A 23,663-nucleotide genomic window follows, 5' to 3' on the forward strand; every position below is an offset into this window, starting at 1 on the left:
AAAACTGTTTTTAAATTAAAATATACCAAGAAGTTATTATAAAAATATGTTATGAAACTAAAATATAATAAATTCCATATCTTTATAGATTGTACTGTTTGATAAATTACTTAGTCTATGTCTGTGTCAGAAATTTTAGATGGGTTAGAAAAGCCACAGAAAGGCACCTACAAGGTACTACTTCAAAAAATATTACTCCTAAGTCAAAAATAATGTTCTGACATTCAAATAAATCTTACATTTTAAAAGAAAATTTTTATTTTTTTTTAACACTGTGTTTTCAAATAAACAACTAATTTGAGACAACATATAGAAGAGACTCTAAGGAACAGAATATCGTTTACTACCTTATAATTAGTTTCGGTAGTAAGTAAAGTCATATAGCTCATCTGTAGAGATAATTAGAGTACAGACATTTACAAATTGTGGTCATAATTTCATTTAAGTTGTTACTTTTAAATATCTTAGAAATACATGATAAAAATGAAATTTTAACATGGATTTTACTTAGAATACCAGATTAAATATTTTGGATGTTCTCATAGGAATAAAAGTATTTATTGTACAGCTTTTATTTTTTTAATCTTATGCCACACAGTATGCCCCATTATTATATGGCATAGCAAAGGAATTATATGTCCTAAAGGACACAAGAGATTTCTAATTCAATCTTTGCTTTTGCAATTACCATTTTTTTAAATATAAATGAAGTATTATGCTCAATTATATTCTGTTGTGTGGGTACCCACCTTACTTAAATACTTTATCCCTCATTCATTTTTTGGCTTAATTATTTTCATTCCCTTGATATACATATATCAGTGTGTCTGTCAGAATCATAAACCTCTGTAGTGCTCCTGATTTCATGCCTAACAGCATTTTTGTTATAAACTCTTATCAGGTACTTTTTAATACAATAATAGATCATGGGACAGTGGATTAAAATACCGTTGATCTTAAGTTTCTGAAATGCTGACAGGGAACAACATTATGCTGCTCTTCTGTTACCTTCATGTTTCATTCTAATATCTAGATTTTTTTTTTTTGTACATTTCTCTCTCCCTTTTTCTAGAGTGCTCTTCCTGTTGGAAATCTAACTTGTTTGTTATCATGAGATAACACATTTAGAGATAGCAAAATGACCTTTAAATTCTTGCCATTTTACTTAAATTCTAAGATTTTAAATAATAAAGAAAAAAGAATAACTCATCATATTTCACAGATATACTAATTCACCAGAAATGTATTTATACTTCTAACCTAAGCCCTCGTACATCTTATTACTTCATTTCATTCAAGTAAGGCAGAAATAAAAAGAAAACAATTTTTGTGGACCATTGAGGATGATAACATAGGATGTCTTAGGTGGTTGTCTATCATAACTATAACACAATCATTTTAAAAATTGGACTGGCTGCCTACATAGTGCAATCATGTTTTAGTTCCCTAAGAGTTAGGAGGTTTCTTTCTAATGTGCTTATTCTAAATTCCTTTTTTCTATAATTTTATTCTTGTAGTCTTATCGAGGCCATTATATGCCTTCAACTATATTGAATCATAGAACGACAATGTTATCTTCTCTCCTTTTATTTATTTATCTATTATTATTTTTTTTAATTTTATTTCTGGAAATGGAGTCTCACTGTGTCACCCAGGCTGGAGTGCAGTGACACAACCTCCGCCTCCCAGGTTCAAGGAATTTTCCTGCCTTAATCTTCCAAGTAGCTGAGACTACAGGTGCCCACCACCTCACCTGGCTGATTTTTGTACTTTTAGTAGAGGCAGGGTTTTACTATGTTGGCCAGGCTGGTCTCAATCTCTTGATCTTAGGTGATGTGCCTGCTCCAGCCTCCTGAAGTGCTGGGATTACAAGTGTAAGCTCAGCCTCTCTTTTTTTTTTTTTTTTTTGAGACGGAGTTTCGCTCTTGTTACCCAAGCTGGAGTGCAATGGTGCGATCTCAGCTCACCGCAACCTCTGCCTCCTGGGTTCAGGCAATTCTCCTCCCTCAGCCTCCCGAGTAGCTGGGATTACAGGCATGCACCACCATGCCCAGCTAATTTTTTGTATTTTTAGTAGAGACGGGGTTTCACCATGTTGACCAGGATGGTCTCGATCTCTTGACCTCGTGATCCACCCGCCTCGGCCTCCCAAAGTGCTGGGATTACAGGTGTGAGCCACCGCGCCCGGCCTCAGCCTCTCTTTTTAATTTTAAAATGAAAAACCTGTCTGAACACAGTGGCTCACAACTGTAATCCAAATACTTTGGGAGACTGAGGCAGAAGGACTGCTTTAGTCCAGGAGTTTAAGGCCAGCCTAGGCAACTTAGCAAGACCCTGGCTCTACAAAAAAAAAAAAAAAAAAGAAAGAAAAATTAGCTTGGTGTGGTGGCACATGCCTGTAGTCCCAGATACTCTGGAGGAGGTGGGAAGATCACTTGAGCCCAGGAGTTTAAGACTACCATGAGCTATAGTAATGTCACTGCACTGCATCGGGATGAAAGAGCAAGACCCTGTCTCAAAAAAAAAAAAAAAAAAAGAAGAAGAAGAAGAAAGAAAAGACAGAAAAAACTAAGGCCTAAGTAATGTGTGTGTCTTGTCAGAATCATACATCTGCTTTTGTTACATAGTCCTGACTATAATTCTCTCTTTTTCATTTACTAGTTTCTGTTCCTTTAGGCTTTCATCTTCTAACATTTTCATGTTTTACACATTTTTCTTCCTTTCCATGGTCAGTAAATTCTGCTTGGAAAGGAATACGCAAATTCAATTTTCATTTGTAATATCAGGGAAATAATATATTGTGTTGGACAGTAACTTGTTGGCTAATAAATTTTATTAGTGGTATTTTATAGCAATAGCAAGTGATACATTTTAGGATCTTGTTTCATCAGAAATCACATATGAAGTAACAGTGGTCCAAATTATGGCTGTAAGACCCATTTTACTTTTTCTATCAATTCTAATAATGATTTTTCAATTATTTGCACATGCCAGGTTGTGTTAACACCTCCTTCTTTTGCCCTGAAATTTTACTGAATGTCTAAGGAAAGCATTTACATTTTCTAATTTACAGTAATTCAAACAGTAGAATTTATTATAAACACGTCTGTTGTTAAACATTTATTCACAGAGATTTATTCACAGTTTTATTAATAATGGTTTTTAAATGTTCTTTTCCCAAGAAATATAGTCACTTATTGTTACCTTAATTTCAGTAGGTTCAAGTACTAACTGTTCACCTGTTAAATTTTATGAAAGATGTTGAACCTAAATTATTATGTTAACAACAGCTTCAAGAAGAAAAACCAGAGGCAAATGTAAAATATAAAACCAGAAAGTCATATTTAAGCTTTTTTCAAAGAAAAGATCAGGCAGTATGTAAGATAAAATCAAATGAGAAATACTGAACACTTTATAGTTTACTGAAAGACAAAATTTTCTAATACTGAGAATGGGCTTGCAAGTATTCTAGTTTAGAGTTTATTGTTATTATCTGTGATTTGATATATATTTTAAGTTGCTAAGAATAACAATCCTTAGAGTTGTTATTGTTAAAGTTTAGATACGATTTAAAGCTTAAGGCTTTTGATGCTCTTTAGATTTTTTAAAAGTAAAACAAAAAATTGTTATTTTTTAATCTTGTAATCTATATGGTTTCATTTATATTGCTTTATTTACTAATAGTACATAAAAATTTTTAACACATCTATTGACATTATCTCCCTGATGTTATAAAGATAAGAACTGACAGATTAAAAAAAGGTATTCTATTGATTAGCAAAACTTTATGTTTGCTTTTATCCCACTTTCTTTTAGAAAAAACAGAAAAACATTTTAAGAATAGGAATTCAGAATCTTGGCTCACCTTTATGGGGAGATGATATTTGCTGTACAGAAAATGGAGACAGCGGTCACAACCTTACCAAGTTCCTCTATGTTCTCCGTGGACTTCTGAGAACCTCTCTTTCAGCCTGCATCATCACAATGCCAACACATCTGATCCAAGTAAGAACTTTCCAGAACTACTTTTTCATAACTCATGGTTATATAGTATGATATTGTGCTTTGAATTTGTATTTCCATGATATCTAATGATGTTGACCATCTTTTCATGTGCTTTCTGGCAATTTGCTTGTCTTTGGTCTGTCTTGTCCATTTTCTATTGATAGTCTCTATCAATTTGTAAAATTCTTTGATATTTTAACTAGGTAATAATTTTCCTCCAGCCTATGACTTGCTTTTTCCATTAGCAGTGTCTTTTGAAGAGCTAAAGTTTTCAATATTGATGAAGTTCAACTTATACCTTTTTTTTAATGGTTTAGTGGTTTACCTCCCTCACACCTCCAATCTTGACAGTCTTTGCCCTCTTTAAGGTCTTTTTCTTCTGTTTCCCTCTAAACATTTTATAGTTTTTCTCTTTTACTAATGAATCAATGTATTTTCATTTGAATTTTTTCCGTAGTTTTAGTTCTTGTTCTGAATCACCTTCTGGTTTCTTTAATTACTATTCTTATATAAAGTGTATGTTAATATTAGTATTGTTTACTTAAGTACATATTGTCTGCCTCAAACATGTGATTTTATATATAATCTTATGTATCTACTACATTGTAGTCTCCACAGAGGGAGGGCCAAATACTTATACTTCATAGGCTTTATGGTAATAATATAATATTAAATGTGTTTTTAAAATTCTTCTTTTTTCTTCCCATCTTCGTGGATTAAAATTCTTAACACAGTACCTAGACTTTTTCTGGATATTCGATACATGTTAATTAAATTAATATTGAGTCTTTATTATAAAGTCATGTAATTTTAGTATCTCTGTCTAACACACCCAGATCCTACCTGCAAGTAGCAAATTTATTAAAATGCCATTTAGTTACATAGCACATATGACTGAAAAGTGTGGCAGATGAAAAGTGAATTTGGCTAGATGCAGTGCCTCACACCTGTAATCCCAGCACTTTGGAAGCCCGAGGCAGAAGGATGACTTGAGGCCAGAAGTTCAGCCTGGGTAACATAGCAAGACCCCATCTCTACACAATATAAAATTAAATTTTAAAAGAAGTGAATTTGATCTCCTTGGTCAGTAGAATTTATTTATTTATATAGTCAGAAGAGGATAACTCAGTTTCCTTGAAGGCTTTTTTATACATTATGTCTGAACCTTAATTATTATTATTATTATTATTATTAGCTTACAATTGTAGAAATATCATAAGGAAACTCCTTTGTCTCATTATGCTAGACATTTCACACATACTTGTATTGCTTTCATTGTTAAGTTATTATAAAGTTAGTACTCGAATAATAGTTTGGTTAGACATGGTGAGCTTTTTTATTTTTATGATAAATAAACATGAAACAGTCATCAGATACTGGTGGAAATACTACTACTATTGTGCTATTACTACAACTCTTGATTAGGCATGTACTACATGCATTTACAAGCATTATGTTGTTGAATCATCACTGCTACCCTGTGAAACAGGTAGTTTTTAACCTCTGTTTCCATAGGATCACCCTGTTAATAAGTAGCAGACCAGAGTCCTTCCCTGACTTCAAACCTTGATAGCTGTGATGTCAATTGTAAAGACAGCTAAACTGAAGTTAAATGATTCTCCAATATCTCATATCTATTATACATTTTAACCTGGTTCAAGCTCAGATCTGTTTAACTCTAAATTTAAACTATTTCCCCCGTCACACTATATCCTGTGTCCTGAATTATTAACTACCTTTGATGACACTAAGTTTCTATTAGGAAAAAAAAGTTAGTTCTCGGCCAACATTGTAATTATTCCACATTTTTAAAGAGAAAATTATTATTGTAAAATATTTGATAAATTAACATATACAAAAGATTAAACGAAAAGTTCTATTCTAGACAAGAGAGAAAAAAGATGAAAATGTGCTTCCTCTTGCATCATTGCAAAGAAAAACAATCATGAAAAAAAAATATATATATATGTAACTTTAAAATTTATTCTAAAGGGGCCTCTACAAGAAAAAGAAAACACTTTTTTAAAGCCATATTATTGGTAAGCATCTTTATTACATAAAGAAGAAACTCCTTTTGTAGATTTCTGTGACAGTAAATTCTGTAGCCTCTGTTTAAGGGAACAGCAGATACTATCAGATGACCTCAACTCAACCTATCTAGACGACTGATTAAATAATGAATGAATAATGTAGTGATCTGGATGTCTGAACCTGAAACAATATTTTAACTTTAATACTTTACAGATATATTTAAGCCACTGTATAACTGGAAGAGAGAGAGAGAGATCAAATTTATGCTTCTTAACATAGCAGTAAAGAGACTCCTTTGAAATAGACATAGCAAAATAGAGGGTCAGATTTTGGTAATGAGTATAAAGTTATATAGTTTGACCAAGAAAGAAGACATCTTCCTCAAAACAGAGACTGTCTTTTTTTAAAAACTGCACAACCTTCTAACATTTTTCAATCTCTCATCCCTAGACAGTTTTGCAAAACTATCATATAGTAGTCTCCTGGCCCTAATATCATTTGAGTTATAAAAAACAAATAAATTTTCCCTTGTCCTTTGAACATGATGTGTGATCATATATTTGGTTTGATCTGAAAATGTTTAGTAGAAAATATGGAGGCCAAGGCGGGCAGATCACCTGAGGTCGGGAGTTCAAGACCACCCTGACCAGAGAAACCTCATCTCTACTAAAAATACGAAGTTAGCTGGGCGTAGTGTTGCATGCCTGTAATCCCAGCTACTCAGGAGGCTGAGGCAGGAGAACTGCTTAAACATGGAAGACGGAGGTTGCAGTGAGCCAAGTTCACTCCATTGCACTCCAGCCTGGGCAACAAGGGCAAAACTCTGTCTCAAAAAAAAAAAGCTTACATTTGTTCAAATGCATTATTATATAAATAGGAGAGAAAACTTAATAACTTTTAAAGTCTGTCAAGAAAAATCAGTTTTTTGACTAAGGAAAGAGAGTAAGAATTGCAAGCAGTATGCTTAGAAAGATAATCAGAGACATACAAATACATATAACCAGTGGACTGTGAGTTTATGTAATAAAAGGTTACATGGTGATTACTGTGGGCCAGTTGAAGTCCTAAATGCTTTTCAAATATTAACTCATTTATTCTCATAATAACTTATATGGTTGGCACTGTCATTATCTTTTCCCAGGATCACACAGCTAATGAGTGGCAGAATTTAGACCTAAGTAGTCTACCTCCTATTACCATATTCTTAACCACTGTGCTATGCTAGATGTTCAATAGAGATACTAGAGCCAAAATTTAGAAACAGACTGTATACAAAGTAGCATTAAATGGTAAAAAGAGCCTGGGTTCTTAGATCCAACTAGTTGCATAGTCTTAGTCAAGGCTTAATTTTTTCAGCCTCAGCTTCATCTGTGAAAATGGAGCAAAAAGTAGCCAATTAAGAGGATTAATAATATCTACTTACACAGTGCTGGCACATAGTAGGCATTCAGTATATGTTAGCAGTTATCATTTCACTATCATTACTTAAACAGATTTCCAAAACTGAGAATTTGAACAGAGATCAGGCTAAAAAATATAAGGTATAAAAGTCTATCAAAGCAATAGAAATCTCCAGCTGCCTTGTTTTATGACAGACACTGACAAGATCTTCTCACAGGTTAGGCCTGAGACAGACCAGGAGGCATAGATAAAGCCAGTTGGCCATCCAAATATTGGTAGCCTCACCATGTTGTAACAAGATTCTTTCAGCATTATACATCAGCTTCCTGTCCACTATGACCAGTGTCACTTCTGGAGATTATAAATTAAGGTTTAAATGGTGATTGAATGACTATGGGTAATTTAGCTTATCCACCTATTTAACAAATAGAGCAGACCCTGTTCTAGGCACCCATAGGGGTACAGTAGCAAACAAGGCAAAAAAGGTTCCTATTCTCATGGAACTTTTACAACAATGTAAAAGATAGGATGGAACAGAAAAGTAGTGTATGTGAGTATATGGATACTTGAGCTTGGGAGTGGTAGTAGAGTGGTTTCAAGCAGAAGTAGCAATGGAAATCCTTGGAAATTTTGTCAGATATATAGTTGGGTATCTATAAATAATAAAATTATGGTACCTTCATTTGAGGGCATTATATAAATTAACATTAGATTAAAGGTACTTTGTATAAAATATTTTTATTTCTTGAATTGTTAAGCCAGCTAATCGGTATTCTTACTTTAGTTATTAGCATTCTGTCAGACTTGTATAGTAATGATTAGTTACCCTTTATTGTACTTTTGGCATGCTTCCCATGTTTAATTTCATTGTAGGGAAGGAACACATAGTTAAGGAAATTGCAAAGAGAGGGAAAAGTTAAAATAGGGAAAATAATGACATAGATTCAAAACTGATTTTAACATACTGTTATAATAAGGATTTTGCAAGTAGAAGGAACAAGAATTGTTTTTTAATTTGCATTTGAAATGTTTTGTGTTCAGTCTCACAACTTTGAACTTGAAATTTTTTATTTCCTGCAGATTAAAGATTATTTTCTTTAACACCACAGGGAAAAAAATGGAAAGCATACTTTGGAACAAGTATATAAAAATAAATTATAAATATCTGTTAAGAAAACACTAAAATTGTTCAACAAATGTATTATGAATGTCTCAAGTGCGTATGTATATAATCTTAAACAGTTTTCCCTGTTAAGTAATATTATTACTTACATTGTCTCTTGCTAGAATATAGTTTTAGTATCTGCCCAAAGACATTGAACTGAAAATGTGTGTGAAATGGCTAAGTTAAATACAGACTTTGTTACATGCTGAACTATGGAGTAAAGTGTCATTAGAAGGAGCAGAACTACGGACGGCTCCCCTATATTCCGGCATTACTCAGTTCCCAGATCCCTGCTGTGTAGTTGTTCCACTCGCCAAGAAGCCTGTTAAAGAGCCCCCAAGAGCATGTGTACAGCCCTCCATGTTAATAGTTAATTGGTGAGGATGGCAAGATGAGAGGACAGCCGAACATGTGGTCTCTCAGACTCAAGCAGTAGACAGACCTTTAGTTATAATAACAGCAGCTGCTCACATTCTCACAACTCAACTGTTCAAAACTCTGTTGTCGAGTGAAAGAGGTTGTCATGGGTTGAAAAAAAAAAGAGTGAGAGAAAAGGTTACATCTAAGAAGAGTAACTAAAACCCTGCCTTTAAATTCTTCCTATATATTATTTTAATTATAAGAATATTATCGAAACTTTTAAAAACTTTGGTGTAAATACCCATGTTAAGGGTTATTATATTTCTACCACACTCTACATTCTGCTGCCTGTCCCCCTTTTACTGTTAGAAACAGAAATGGTTTTGTACCCTTTGAAACTTTTTAATGAGTTTTATATATATATACATATATATATATATATTTTTTTTTTTTGCAAAGTGGTAACTTTAAAGCAGTTACAATGGGATACCGTTTGATTTCAATATCTAGCAAGATATGAAACAATAATTTCTTGGTCTATAAATGGGAATTGGCTTACCACTAGCAAAATTTGTCATTCACCTCCAAATTATGCAAACATTTTGTGGCTTTTAAATTAATTTTATTTTCAATTCCTGGTTACAGTTCTGTGCTTGAAGAAAATGGTGACCAATAACATTTATTCTTTTTGGAAATAGAAAGTTATTTTTGTGCCTTATGATGATTTTATTAGTGAGGTGAAAAGAAAATGAATATCCCGTAGTTTATGCATTTTTTAATATAATCTGTGGCAAGTTGTTCTTTATTGTATTTTTTAAAGCACTTTTACCTAAGACTATCGGGAAATAAATATTGAAACACTTTAATTAATAAAATGAAAAATGGAGAAAGTTACTTCTTATGCCATTCTCACAGCATTTTTTTTTTCAAAAAGAAAATTTACTTATTGCTAATCTTTTTTCAAGCTGTCATAGCCTACACTTTTAAGGAATTTGTAAATATAAACAACAACTTGATAAATCTCTCCCCAAGTACAACAATGCAAGAATGAAAACTCCTTTGACATTCTGGATCATATAATATGACATGTTTTTTCATTATATAATAATTATAATTATTGCCAGAGTTTAATTTACTTGTCTAGAGAACAGTAGTTGGTGAACTATTTAACTTTCCTTTATTCAACCAAATTTCCGATTTGAAATTAGCCTATACGATATTTTCATTTGTCATCATTGGCACTTGGTCAATTAATAGCCTTATTCAATTTTTATCATATACCCACTGTTTTATAATAATTTGATCTGGAGAACTGTTCTCAGCTATCTCACTGAAGAAAACTATTACCAGCATGTTAGGTTATATCAAGGAAAATTCATTTTCTGATAAAAAACAGGGAGAAACGACCTTATTAAAATATGTCTCTTGAAAAATGAATGAGATTTTAGTGTATTATTTTAATTGATGTGTTTTCAAATTAATCTTCTATAACATTAATGTATTAGAGCTTTGAACCCACTCAAGTGAATGATACAGTATGTTTCTATGTAGTGAAATTCAGAACAAACCTTTTCACATCCATAAACTTTTTGTTCATGCTGAGTATTTTAGCAGCTAAACTCTAAGTCAACCAATGGACCGCTTTAGAACTAACCACTAATATGGGATTATAAAATGTGGACTCCAGTGGCCTTGTGAATTTCTCTCAGTGTGAAATCTTTTATTCTTAAAACAAGAACTAAGAATAATTGCATGGTGAAGAAAAATAGACTTTTGTGAGTTTACAGCCATAAAATTTTGGAAAATACTTTTTATCTAATTGTTGCTACAAGCATAACACTACCTTCAGTCATATAAGGGATTTATTTTAAATTATCTTTTTAAATGCACTTTACTAAGAAGAATATTTAAGAATGAAAATTACAGATTCATCTCTTGATCATAGCCATAATTACTAAAGGATAAAGCCAGATAGTCAGTGTCATTTTTTTATGAATTCTTTTCTTAATCCAGATATTCTCAACTGGGAATCTGCCTTTAATGTTTTCAGATCTTCTTAAATACTCTGAAGTTGATTATAAGAAATTTACATATTTAAAAGTTTAAAAAGAAGCAGTTTTTAAAATGAACTAAATTATATTATACCCATTTCAGTTGTACATCATATTTGTCAAATTCCAGTAACTTTGTGTCAGTATAGTCAGTTGTAAACAGAATCTGTTTTTCTTTGAAATAACAAATAGTCAAACTGTATTTCAATCCTTCTACCACAGACTTTGGACTTATAAATTCTTGTAGCTTCAGCTTTTTTTCTTCTGTTTCAGACTACACATGCTGATATCTGGTTAATTTTTAAAATCACATCATAGCTTGTATGCATTATACATATATATTTAATTTACTTTTTTGGACAAGGATGATTGAAACTTTTTACACAAATAAACTCCAATACACAGACTATATAGATTATCTATAAAGTTCTGTCTATATTGAGCAAAGTCACAGTACATGTATCATTTTGTCTTTGTGGAAATATGCATATTGAATAAGAACAGGATATATTTTAAATTGTCAGTAAGATTCATTTTCATCTTTAAAAGTACAATTTAGAAACCTTTCATTACACTTCATCTAACCAAAGCATATTCAGTAAGCCATAAAAAAATTTTTTGATTTAAAATATTTTTGCTTCCTCTAAAATAACTTTGCGATGTTCTTGTTCATATTGTTATTCACTCTTTAGTTACTGTAGCGGTAGTAGTTATTAGCTAAAGGACTATTTAGGACCAAACTTTTCAAATGTATCAATGATATAAATAGTGAAATGTCTCATCACGGTATGGAGATTGAGTCATCTGTTTGGACATATGGAATCTTTGGCTGCTGGACTGTATCATCTTTATAATGCCCAGTGTCCAAGGATGGACACAACTGTTCTGGGAGCAGAAGGGGGAGTGGGGGACCCTGTGTGTTCAAGCTACTTGAATATGGTAGAAGAAAAAAGTGGAAACGATCTTTTACATTATTTTTATCATAAACTAACTTGTATATCACTTTTGTATATAGAAAAACAAGTAAAATTTTATTTAATTTTTCATTTATTTTACAAATAAAATTACTTAACTTTTTCTGTTTAGCATTGTAAGGTATCTGAAAAATACCTGGGAGAAAACATTAGTTTTGAATTATTCCTATTTGTATACTTGGATGTATACTTTTCCTTAAAGAAAGATTACCATCATGAAAAATGAAAGATATTTACTTCTTAATATTGAGACCAAACATGCTTGTAAACAGTTATAATATAAAGCTGTTTAAGTACCAGGTCAGATAGTATGTCCTAATGTTATGTTTTAGCCCTTTGCTATTAATTACATTATCATTGCTATATAAAGAGTTCTTGCTTCTTTAATAATGTTTTCGCACCATATGTAGTTAATCTTTAATGTTGTGAAGGACAGGGGAGAAATTAAATTAGCCTTGTAACCTCTTTTTCTTCCAGGCTGATGATAGAAAATAAAAGCTCTTAGCCACAAAATGTAACACTTAGAATTAATATTTAATTAGACTAGCAAATTGTACACTGTGGCTGAAAGCTTCCAAAGAGTTGTTAGTGCCACAATTGACCTACAGGTTTAATAATAACTCACTTCTAGAAGCAAGTGCCAGTTCAGCATAGTAGAGCCACTGTAAGAAAGTCCTGAGAGATTAAAATCAGCAAACCAAATGGCAGGCAAGGATTCCTGGGATGGAGCCTTCTGGAAAGCTGGGAGCTGGAATAGCTTTTAAGCCAGGATTCAGATGAGAACAGTGGGTGAAAAAGCTGATCCCTCCTGTTCTGGGAGCTTCTGGTTGTAGGCCAAAATCTTAGAACAGATTTTTACTAAATGTTTTTGCTGCAGCTATTAACTTACATTGAAAATCAAATATTGAATAATTTTTCTGTAAAATTTAGCAAATTTTTTGTGTAAACATTAGTTCTTAATTTCTTACATATTAGTACATAATATCTGTAAACTCAGATCATTAGATTATCAGATAGGTTTGGCGCTGTACATCTATGCTGTTTTGCTGTGACATGCTGTTTCCTTGTTCCCTGTATAGTTGATTTATATGGTTCATTTCTATATTATTTCATTACGGGCATTATGCAGAGCCTGAGAAAGAGATTGTGAAGTCCATAACCCAAGAATTTTTTTTCTTCAAGAAAGTATATATATCAACAAACATAATTCAAAGGCATTCTTAATTTTTAAAGGCCTTATATTATAAAAACAATGCTATATTTTAAAATTGTTTTATGTTCATGATACACTTAAATTACAAGATAAATAATTGGACCTCCTGGTGAAACATTGGATCCTTATATGTCTGCCAAATTAATCTCGTGAAAATAAGGTACCATGCGTTTGAAAATGTGCAGACTGAAAGGGGGGCACCTTATATAATTTATTGATAATATCTTAAATAATTAAAGAAAAGCTAGTCATTTGTTAAAAATTCAAGCAGGTGAGGACCTTGCCAGCAGAGGGAGTAGTCCTGTCTTCCGTCAGGTTCCCATCATTTTCCCACCTGCCTAAGCTTTTTTCCCAGCCAGTCTCCCATCTGGACCTGGCTCTGACAACCTGCTCCTGATGACAGGCTATAATTTTATACTCAATATGGGATTATTCTAAGCTGATTTTAAACTTTAGTATCTTTAACCTGCTACTGCATCACAAACATCAGCTGGATGCTCTTTTTGATATTTGAATATTAGCAATTATTTTTCCAGGCAGGGAGTGAGCTTTTGGACATCTGTTAATTGCATTTTAGGGTTCCAGGTATTAAAGTAGTAAAAAAAAGATTTCTGATTTAGGAAGTTTCCCATAAAACATTTTTAATCATGAAACACAAATGTTTCTGTGGGAAGATTCCTTAATATGAAACTAGATGTATACTTAAGAAAAATACCTATAATTAATTTTGAATATTATACCATTATTCTGTCCAGTCTGTTCATTTCAGTATTTTCTTCATCCTATTCTGAGACTTTTCAGAATATGTAAGACTTTTAAATGTTTTATAGAATAACCCACTGGAAAAAAACTAATATAAATAGATGTTCTACAAAGTATGTTTATTTGAATCTTTGAAGCCAGTTTAAATATAATATAAATAATATTTCTGAAAGTAAAATAATGTATTCTTTTTTAAAAAGGTCTCAATTATAAAGAACCAACATTTTCATACCAAAATTCAGAATATTGAATATTTGATCACATAGAAAACACAAAAAGTTGTGGCTCCATTTTCTATTCCTAGTAAAATTTGATATTCTAGCAATTTTTTTCACCATTGGGGTTAGATATATTTGCCATTAACCCCTTTGTGGATATGTTTTGGGCTTTAGGATAAAGAACCAAAATATGTTTGTTTTATAATTTTCCTATGTGAATATTAGTATAAGATGCTAACCAGAGAATGTTACACTTAGAATTTTTTTTATTTATAAAAATTCTTCTGTTTTCTAAAATTAACTGTGACTTTAAGTTCAGTGTTAAATCTGGAAATATTTAATCTAATACCTTCATTAGTTTATTAAAGATGTTCTGAATTTCATAATTATGAACAGAATTATTTCCCTACTATCAAATATTTTTAATAAAATAACAATCTAATCCACAGAAGTAAGTGACAACTCTGAGGAAAGTGGGGCAAGTTTGTAAAAAGTTCAAAACATAGTATCAGCAACTTTATTATTTCAGTCTTGATTTCTATAAATGGAGATCTTAATAAGCATGGAAAAATAAATGTCTCATTAAATATCCCCAGATTTATCCTTCAAGAAAAGTCTTAAGTTCTACTGTATTCATGTTCTATAATTATCATTTTTCAGGAAATGTTATAAATTGAGCTGTTGAATATAACATACTTGCTTTTCTTGTGGGGATTCCCCTCCCCGCTCTTTCCCAATATACACCCACTACATCATGTATTATGGTCAAACATAAAGTAACTTAAATATTTCTTTAAGTCTTTAACATTAACTTAATAGTGCTTTCAGGGTATTATAGTCCCAAATCTGATATTCGTACTGTACTCAAATGAGAGCTCTTTCATATTATTTTTGCTATCTTTCTTAAATAATATAGAGTAACTCAAGAATTTGCTCTTAATTGAGGCATTGCATAAATGCTTTATGTTGATTGGTTTATTCCTTTCAAGCTTCTTGATAAGTTATTGGATAATTACTTCTTAATCCTCTTACTAAATTTTTTTCTGGAAATATATTTTGTATTGGTACAAATTGCATCTTTTATATTGTTGAAATAATTAGATCCTTGAAAATAAATAAATATTGAGGGTTTAAGGTATTCTAATTGCTGATTTGGTAACTCTAAATAGGTATATGAACTATTTTTATTTGAAAATTGTGGGAGCTTTAAATGGCAGTGGTTGAATTTTTATCTCTTAACAAAATTCATAGTTTTGACTTTAAGAACTTTGAATTGAAAAGGAGCATTAAATCTTCCCTAATTTAAAATCTATTTAACAGATGTGGTGTATCCTAATAAAAAATGCATTACCATTGTATAATGGCAAACAGGAAACATTCTATGAAACCAAACAGAGAACAGTCAAAACAAATACTCTGAAGGTTGTTTTTGAAATTAAAATTGAAATACAATGGTAGAAGACTGGACAATCTGATTTGCTTTGCTTATTTGCAACACCATTTGGCATATTTTAAATTTAAATTATTAATTAAATTACATTGCAACAGAAAATTTTAAGACCCTTTATGTAACAATACAATGCTGTTTGAGATTACCAGCAAACTCTTAAAACTCCTGGACACTGGCTCTCCTCTCTTCTGGCTTTCCTCCTAGTCATGTCTTGGCTACTATCCAGAGCTGACAACTTTCACCCAGTAGCGCAGGGAGATTTGTCTAGGATAAGAAGGATTTTTGAGCCATCCTACATTTTCATATCCAGATGGGCAAGGAGGAAGGGTGGCAATATCATTGTACATACTTGGGTGTTGTCATTATACCATACATACACCATAAGCATTAATTTAGCCAGATTGGTGAATTCTGAATGTCCTTACTGAAATGTTCTGTATTGGAGACTATATTGTAACAACTTCAAAATTAATGCAAAGATTATGTTCAAATTTAAATAATTGCTATACAAATACCTCTACATCTCCATTTCTATCTGTTAATATATACTGAAGACCAAAGAGGTTTTTTATGTCTTGGTTAATAACATAAAAACACTTAGAGTCTGTTAAGATGAGAATGTGGATGTTCCAGTGTGAAGGTCTCTGCTCAGATCATTATGGTAAAGCTTTCTGAACACTGCTGCTTATATTATGACAATTTATTATCCATAGTGTATTCCTGCTAAAGTGAATTGTGATTATTTGCTTTTATGGGTTTTTTAAGCTCTTAATTTTAGATTCCTCTAAGTAAATTCACCTACTTTTATCTAAAAGACCATTTAATATTAATATTATTATTTGAAAGACCTTTAGACAAGAATGGTTTTAAGGTAAGATTACATCAATAGACCATATTCCTTATAAAGCTTGGAAAGGTACAGAAGTAATCTATAACAATTTTTATAACTTTTTAAAAAACATGTACAGTTATAAGCCCCAATATATTTTATGCTCCTATATATAACTAGAAGGTTGAGTAAATTTATAATAAAAATAAACATTTTCTCAGTCAAAAAGTTAGGTGTTATTCTCATATAATTTCCATTGCTTTTTATTCTATAAATGTTTTTCAGATATCCCCACAACTTTCACAATTAATCTGGTCTGCCACATTATACAAACAATTTTGCAAAATAATTGTGCAGAAAGCAGTAAGGTCGCTGTGAAATATAACCAATTTTTTGGTAATAGTATGATTAAAAGTTATTTTTGTCCTAATATTTTATTAAAGTTTTTTCAGTAGACTTTAGTTTGTAGTTAATAACTATGATGCAAACCTGTGAAACTTAGAAATATAATAAATGAAATACATGAGTGAGTTTCTAGAAATTTTAGAAATCTAGGCTGTACATATTTTTTACTTAGAATTCATTAGTTTTCCCCTTTGAGTGGTTAACTGATTTTTTTAAAAATCTCCCACAAACTACCTTTAAAAGACTTATAAAGTTGACAAATATTATAGGATATTAAATGGTTTATTAGTAAATTTTAAGATTAAGTGAAAGAAGGAAATCTTTGAAATAAGCAAATGTCAGGTTGACCATTTAAAAACACAGTACCTTGCTTATGTACTACTAGAATGGAAATTAATCTCATCTTTAAACCTTACAATTTATATTATTCATATAACCGAGAAAGTCCTAGTTTATATCACTGATATCTTTAGTAGTTAAGTTCTAACAAAAATTGACTTGTATCATTTTAGATTCAGATATTTAGATACAAAGGCTTAGTCTTTTATTTATAGATAAAAGGAAATCTGACCTTTTTGATTAAGAAATACTGTCAGTAGCCTTTATAAAATGCTTGTTCATCTGAGGGTCCATGACAGGAGTACTCTTCCCAGTTGAGTTTATCCTAAAAATGAAATGATAAGAGCCTGCTGGTTGTTATCCAAGATTCTTCTTAATGGGGGAACCACATGGTTATTCTTCATCTCCCACTTGTTCTCACCCTTTACTACCAATGCAGCCACACCCCACCCCCACACCAACATTGTTCAGTACTCAGCACAATGAATCATTTTCAAGTTGACTCATTGTGAACTGTATCCCAGCTGTTGGAATGTCTGGCAGACATTTTTGTTTGGGTGAAGAATAACTGGCTGAAACCCAACCTGGATGAGTTTGATATAATGGTCTTTGGCTAAAGAAATATTGAGAGGAACATGTTTATGGCCTCTGAAGCCCCTGTTATTCCTGGAGTAGGACCATCCCCTGTGGCACAGAACTGAAAGTAAGGAATCAATCTGGATTATTTTCTCACCATTGAATGAAAAATTGCCTTAGAAAAAATAAGCATTTCCAAATTATGTTTTTCTGTACTTAGTGTGCCCACGTGATTGAACATATTAAAGACAATTATGAATAATTATTTTTACTGAATCTTTTTAACAACACTGATCCAGAGGCTGAAACATTCTTTATATGATGCCGAAACATTCTTTATATAACACACATTCCAACTTATGAAGGAGTTTCAAATACTGCCCTAGGTGTGAGTTAACCAGTCATTTCAACAGAATATTTGGTGACACATGTGTTTCATAATACCAAGTCAGGTAACATTGACCAGCCTCTTTTATTTTTCATTCTTATGCCATCTTTATAAGGGGACTTAAGAATATCAGTAAGCTCAGTCATAATTATGTTTCCAGAAAATGAAAATATTTTATTGTATTTTACATCTTTCTAACGGGATATAGCAGGCTGATAAATTTTCTTGACTTTTGTATTTCCCATTCTTTTCTTCAAAGAGTAGTTTTTAACTGGTTGACATTACGATTATATAAAATGAGAGTTTCAAAATTGCAAAATTTTACAAAACAAAATTTCAGCTTACCTAGATCTGCTAAGCAAAAAATTGTCTAAGACATAGCATATAATCACAGTTTTCTGATCTACTACCCTGTCAGGGGCTAAAAGGAATACTAGATTTCCAGTAATTAAAGAATTAAAACAAACAAAAAAAAGCCCTACCAGATATTTGATGATTACATATTTATAGCCATGAGATTCTCAGTATTTAGAACTTTTGCTGCTTAATAACCGAACATACTATGTATGTAAACATATTAACCTATTGTTTTGATCTGGCACAATGTGACATTTATTAAAATGTATTTAGCAGTATTTCAGTTCAACTCAGATTGTGTTGAGAAAGAAAGGATAGGCTACTGGTCTAAATGTTAGTTATCTACCATCTTTTCTTTCCCTTTATTGTTATCCCAGAGCCAAATGGCAGCATCTGGAAAGAGAAAAACAGAAGACTCCATAACTAGCCATGTTGCAGTCTCTTAGCTAGTCCTTTCCATGTTTCTAATATGTCACAGAGGACCTCAGCTGTTATAGGGCTGGGACCTAGTCCCAGCTGACAGACAACAGTGGGACTCTTGCCCTACACTTTATGCTGTACCATCTACTGCTTCTTAATCCTGCTGTCTGACAGATTTTTCCAATGGGCAATGGATGAAGTAATTTGAAAAATAATCATGTATGAAAATGAAGGTAGTCCTATTCCTTAATACAAGTGAAAAATAATCAATTTATGTTCTCTCCCAGAACTAATCATTTTATGTCTTCCACCAATTTATATTTTCCCTTCAGTTCTTCCATTTAAAATAGCATGACTACATGGGTCAGCATGTTCAATTAAGGGCATATTTTCATCCAGTTTTCAGCCTATAGTAGCTTTAACTTTTAAATTACTTCTCTGTTAATGGTCTATCTCCACTACAGTTTTTCATGAGATGGCATAGTGATATTGTGTAGATACTTTATTATTAACATAACATTTAATGTTACTGTTTTGTTTTCATGTTTTGCAGAATAAAGCCTTTATTGCCCATGTCACAAACTTGTCAGATACAGTAGTTGGTCTGGAATCATTTATTGGTTCTGAGAGAGAAACTAACCCATTGTATAAGGATTATCATGGTAAGTAGCAACTTCATAAAGAGAAGAGCATGAACAGGCTTCTTCTAGGTTACCTGGAAGCATCTTGTTCAGTCCAAATAGCTACTGTCAGATAGAATGGATTTTATTTTATAATACATCTGTTAAATGTTTTCCATTCCTGTCCATCTTCCATGGCAGCTTTTATTTTTGAGACGGAGTTTTGCTCTTGTTACCCAGGCTGGAGTGCAATGGCGTGATCTCGGCTCACCACAATCTCCGCCTCCTGGGTTCAAGCAATTCTCCTGCCTCAGCCTCCAGAGTAGCCGGGATTACAGGCACACGCCACCATGCCCAGCTAATTTTTTGTATCTTTAGTAGAGACGGGGTTTCACCATATTGACCAGGATGGTCTGGATCTCTTGACCTCGTGATCCACCCGCCTCGGCCTCCCAAAGTGCTGGGATTACAGGCTTGAGCCACCGCGCCCAGCCCCATGGCAGCTTATTACCAAACTACATTAAGACTATAGACTATGATAACTGAAAGGAGTCAAACCCAAGTACTAAGCATGGCTCAGTCAGATGTATATTTTGTTATTTAGTGGCTTAAGGTAGCCATGAAATTAGTCATACCTATTAGCCATGTTTGAAATAAATATCATATTAATTCTAATAATAACAGCTTTCTATAACAGTTTATACTTAACAAAGGTTAGCCATATGATAAGATACTTACTGGATTATATTTACAGATTGCTAGTCAATTACATTTTCAAAAAGAGACTATCTTTGGTTATATTTAGACTTTTCTCTCTTTACTCATTTTCTTGTTAGTTTGAGTGATGAACAAATTATAAAATATTGCCACTTAGATATAAACACAGGTGAATTCATCAGACTTTTTACTTTTTTTTTACTCTTAGTAATATTTTAGTCAATTGGTTAATTTGGGGATTCTTTTTAGTAATGAGTCTTACATAGAACTATATGAATAGTAAAAGTGTAGTAGTTAGGTCTTAGTATTATAGGTCTAAACTGAATATAGAATGTAGTGAATAACAGATTTTTACTTATTATTCTTAATATATATAAATTATTACTACCATTATTATTGAACTACCATACTTCTATGGAAACCTTTAAAGGCTGAGTCGCTTATTTGAAGTTTGCTTCCAGATTTTATGAGACGAAGTATTATAAGCTTATGCATTTTGTAAAATTATATTCTTAAAAATTTTATTTTGATTAAAACATTTCAAAGGTTGAAAGGCTGTGATTCTTTGTGCTAAAATCTCTGAATTGGTAAATTATTTTCCACAGAGTAATGAGTGGTTCTAATGACTAATATACTTTCTGTTAAGGAAGACCTGATGATAAAATTATTAATGGATTCTATAAGGCATTGGATAGCTCAGCATGCACATATAAGGTTAAAATAAGAAACATACAAATAAAAGTATGGTGTGCCTATTTCTAATAAATATATTTTATTAAATAGTATGTTTGAGATACTCTTAATTTGTAGCTGAAAGCTATGTCCTTAATGATACCTTTTACATTTTTTAAGTTTAAAAAATGGTCAGATATTTTAGTGAATTATTTTTGATCAGGCCATTTCTAAAGCTAAGTACCTTAAAAGGTTTAAGCTAAGACTAATAGATACATTATTATGCATTTAAACAAACACACAAAACCTTGTACTAGAGAAGCAATACTATAAGATTTATCTCTGTTCAAATCTGTAATTTGCCTTTCCTCCCCATGTTTTGAATCAGTGTCCTCAGGATGGCAATTTTTAAATATGAGCTGAGTCAGGCAGAAAGATGTAGTGAAGAACCTTCCATGTCTTCCTCTGTGGGAAATGACCCCTAGTTTAGTCAGAAACTACATTAGGCTGCACAAAAGCCATCCAGTGCCCTTGTCAGAAAAAATTAGCAAGTGTTTCTACTGACAAGAGGCCAAAGCCTCATGATTTACCTAGCACTGTTGCAAAGCTTATAGCAGCTACATAAAGGTCTAACATGCCATAGAAATGAGTGTCTTGGGATGGCATAGGGCTTAATATTTGGTCTTAGGGTGTACTCTGCAATGTAGTTTTCTTCTTTCTTTGTTCAATTCATTAATAAGGTACAAAATGAAATACTTTTCATGAGTGCTTCACTGGTTATCAGTAACCCATAAGCCTTGTTTTGCTGCCTGCTTAGTGGTGCATTTAATAAAATAAAGATCACTCAGTGGTGCCGTGGGCAGCATGCAAGGTGATAGCCATATTTGCTTACTGTAAATACAAGAGAAAATCACACACAAATCGGCTGTAGTTTTGACAAGTATTAAGATCCCTCTTTACATCTGTACTTCTGTACCAAAGTGCAATTAGTTTTCCTCGCACAAGGATTTCTGTTTATCTTATTCTGCTTGATTACTTGAGTATAATCACACCATTTGCTTCATTGCTCCTGGTAGTAAGCTCCAGTTTTAAAAGGGGAGGATGCTTGTGTGTAAATTTACAGGATTCTGCTGTAAGACTCTTTAATTTATGCATCTCATGACAACGTTTTAAATTTTTTTTCTTTTAATTTTCTCTCCACAAGGCTTGATTCATATACGGCAGATTCCTCGGCTTAATAACTTGGTTTGTGACGAATCAGATGTCAAAGACTTAGGTTTTAAATTAAAAAGGAAACTATTCACCATTGAGGTAAGATGATTTTTATGTTCTAGTTTACAGTCTTGAGGTAAACATTTTTAACCTATTTTTACTTTATATTATTTTTATCTTATTTTTACTTTAATGAAATTCTTAGGACATGTTTTATGCTAAATATTTTTAAGTTCTTCTGATATAATAGTAATTTTTTAGACTATTGTTTTATTTTTACAATATATCAAGTATGGCAAAGATAATTTTCTTTTGAATATCTGTTAAAAGTAAGGTCCAAACTTACATGATAAATATGATATGCATATTTCCATGGCTTTCAAAAGCATATTTAATTAAATGTTAATGAGCTGTGCTTACTTGTGTGTGGAATGTGAATGCTACCCCCAATTGTCTGTGGCTAAGAGGATTCTTATCTCCATTTTAAAAGCATTTTTCTTTACTATTAGTAAAGAAAAGTATAGTAAAGGAAAGCAAATTACCTTTCCCTTTCGGAGTGGAACTAAACAAATTATAATTTACACTAGTATCTTTAAGTACATTTTCTAAGACACTGCAACTTTTTTGTGACCCTTATGTAAGCAATGGTGACAGAAAGTAGTAGGACAAAAGATTAATTTCAACGTAATATTGCTAAAGAGCAAGTGAACAGAGAACTGTTAAGCAATTAGAATTGATGTATTTATTAACGAAGTAAATGCTCAGAGAGAGATGGCTTTTGGGTGATGTGATAGTTATCAGTATAGTCAGTGCAATTTTTTTTAACAAAGACATAAAACAGCCAAGCAGCCTTGACGAACCATTTTGTTTAATCTCTTTTCAAATGAAAAGCTCCTAAGCAGGCCACTTGTCTTAACTGCTTGAAACCATAAAAAGAGAGAATTGCCACCAATAAATTAGCATATTTTTAACTTCATCACCAAATGATGGTCAATGTGGCTTGGCACTGCTTTGGTGTTTGGGACTTCACCCTTAAGTGACCACTTTGGCCCTTTTTTGACCCTCTGCCCTTTTTAAGCTGGCCACTTGATAAGGTAACTTAATGGTTCTCTCTCTTTTTCTCTTTCTCTTCACATTTGCAAGTAGCACTAACCTATAAATCATTGTAAGGGCCCTATCCAGTGACAAATTAATGTGCCCTCCTCCTAATTAATGGTCATCAATGTCCTTAATTATCTAATCCTATTGAGAGCAGTTAATAGTTAATCAGGCAGCCAGTTCTTCAAGCAGGTCATCTCTGCAGGAGTGTTAGAAGTTTCTCATCTGGGGATACTCCCTTCAAAAGCCACTTAAAGCCAAAAGAGTTAAGAGTGTAGAAATAGTGATTCTTGAGCTAATTTGCTTTCGTTCTCAAAAGAAACCATTGAAGTGGAACCCAACACTGTAATTGTTCAGACATTGTTTCAGTTTTTCTGACAGAATACTGAGTAATGTACCA

General features: G+C 32.2%; 1 protein-coding gene across 9 annotated transcripts in view; it reads left to right on the top strand.

Annotated features, from left to right (window-relative positions):
• The window catches only part of ELP4 (elongator acetyltransferase complex subunit 4), a 274,144-nt gene that overhangs the window by 116,633 nt on the left and 133,848 nt on the right, over positions 1-23,663 (top strand). For all 9 annotated transcript variants that reach the window (XM_009007873.5, XM_002755140.6, XM_078340783.1 and 6 more), the window contains 3 exons: positions 3,817-4,005; positions 19,498-19,606; positions 22,158-22,264. In XM_009007873.5, the coding sequence (XP_009006121.1) occupies positions 3,817-4,005; positions 19,498-19,606; positions 22,158-22,264 (405 nt within the window). The remainder of the gene's footprint in view (positions 1-3,816; positions 4,006-19,497; positions 19,607-22,157; positions 22,265-23,663) is intronic.

This window comes from Callithrix jacchus, chromosome 10 (genome assembly GCF_049354715.1).
Source record: "Callithrix jacchus isolate 240 chromosome 10, calJac240_pri, whole genome shotgun sequence".
In the NCBI taxonomy this organism is placed as follows: Eukaryota; Metazoa; Chordata; class Mammalia; order Primates; family Cebidae; genus Callithrix; species Callithrix jacchus.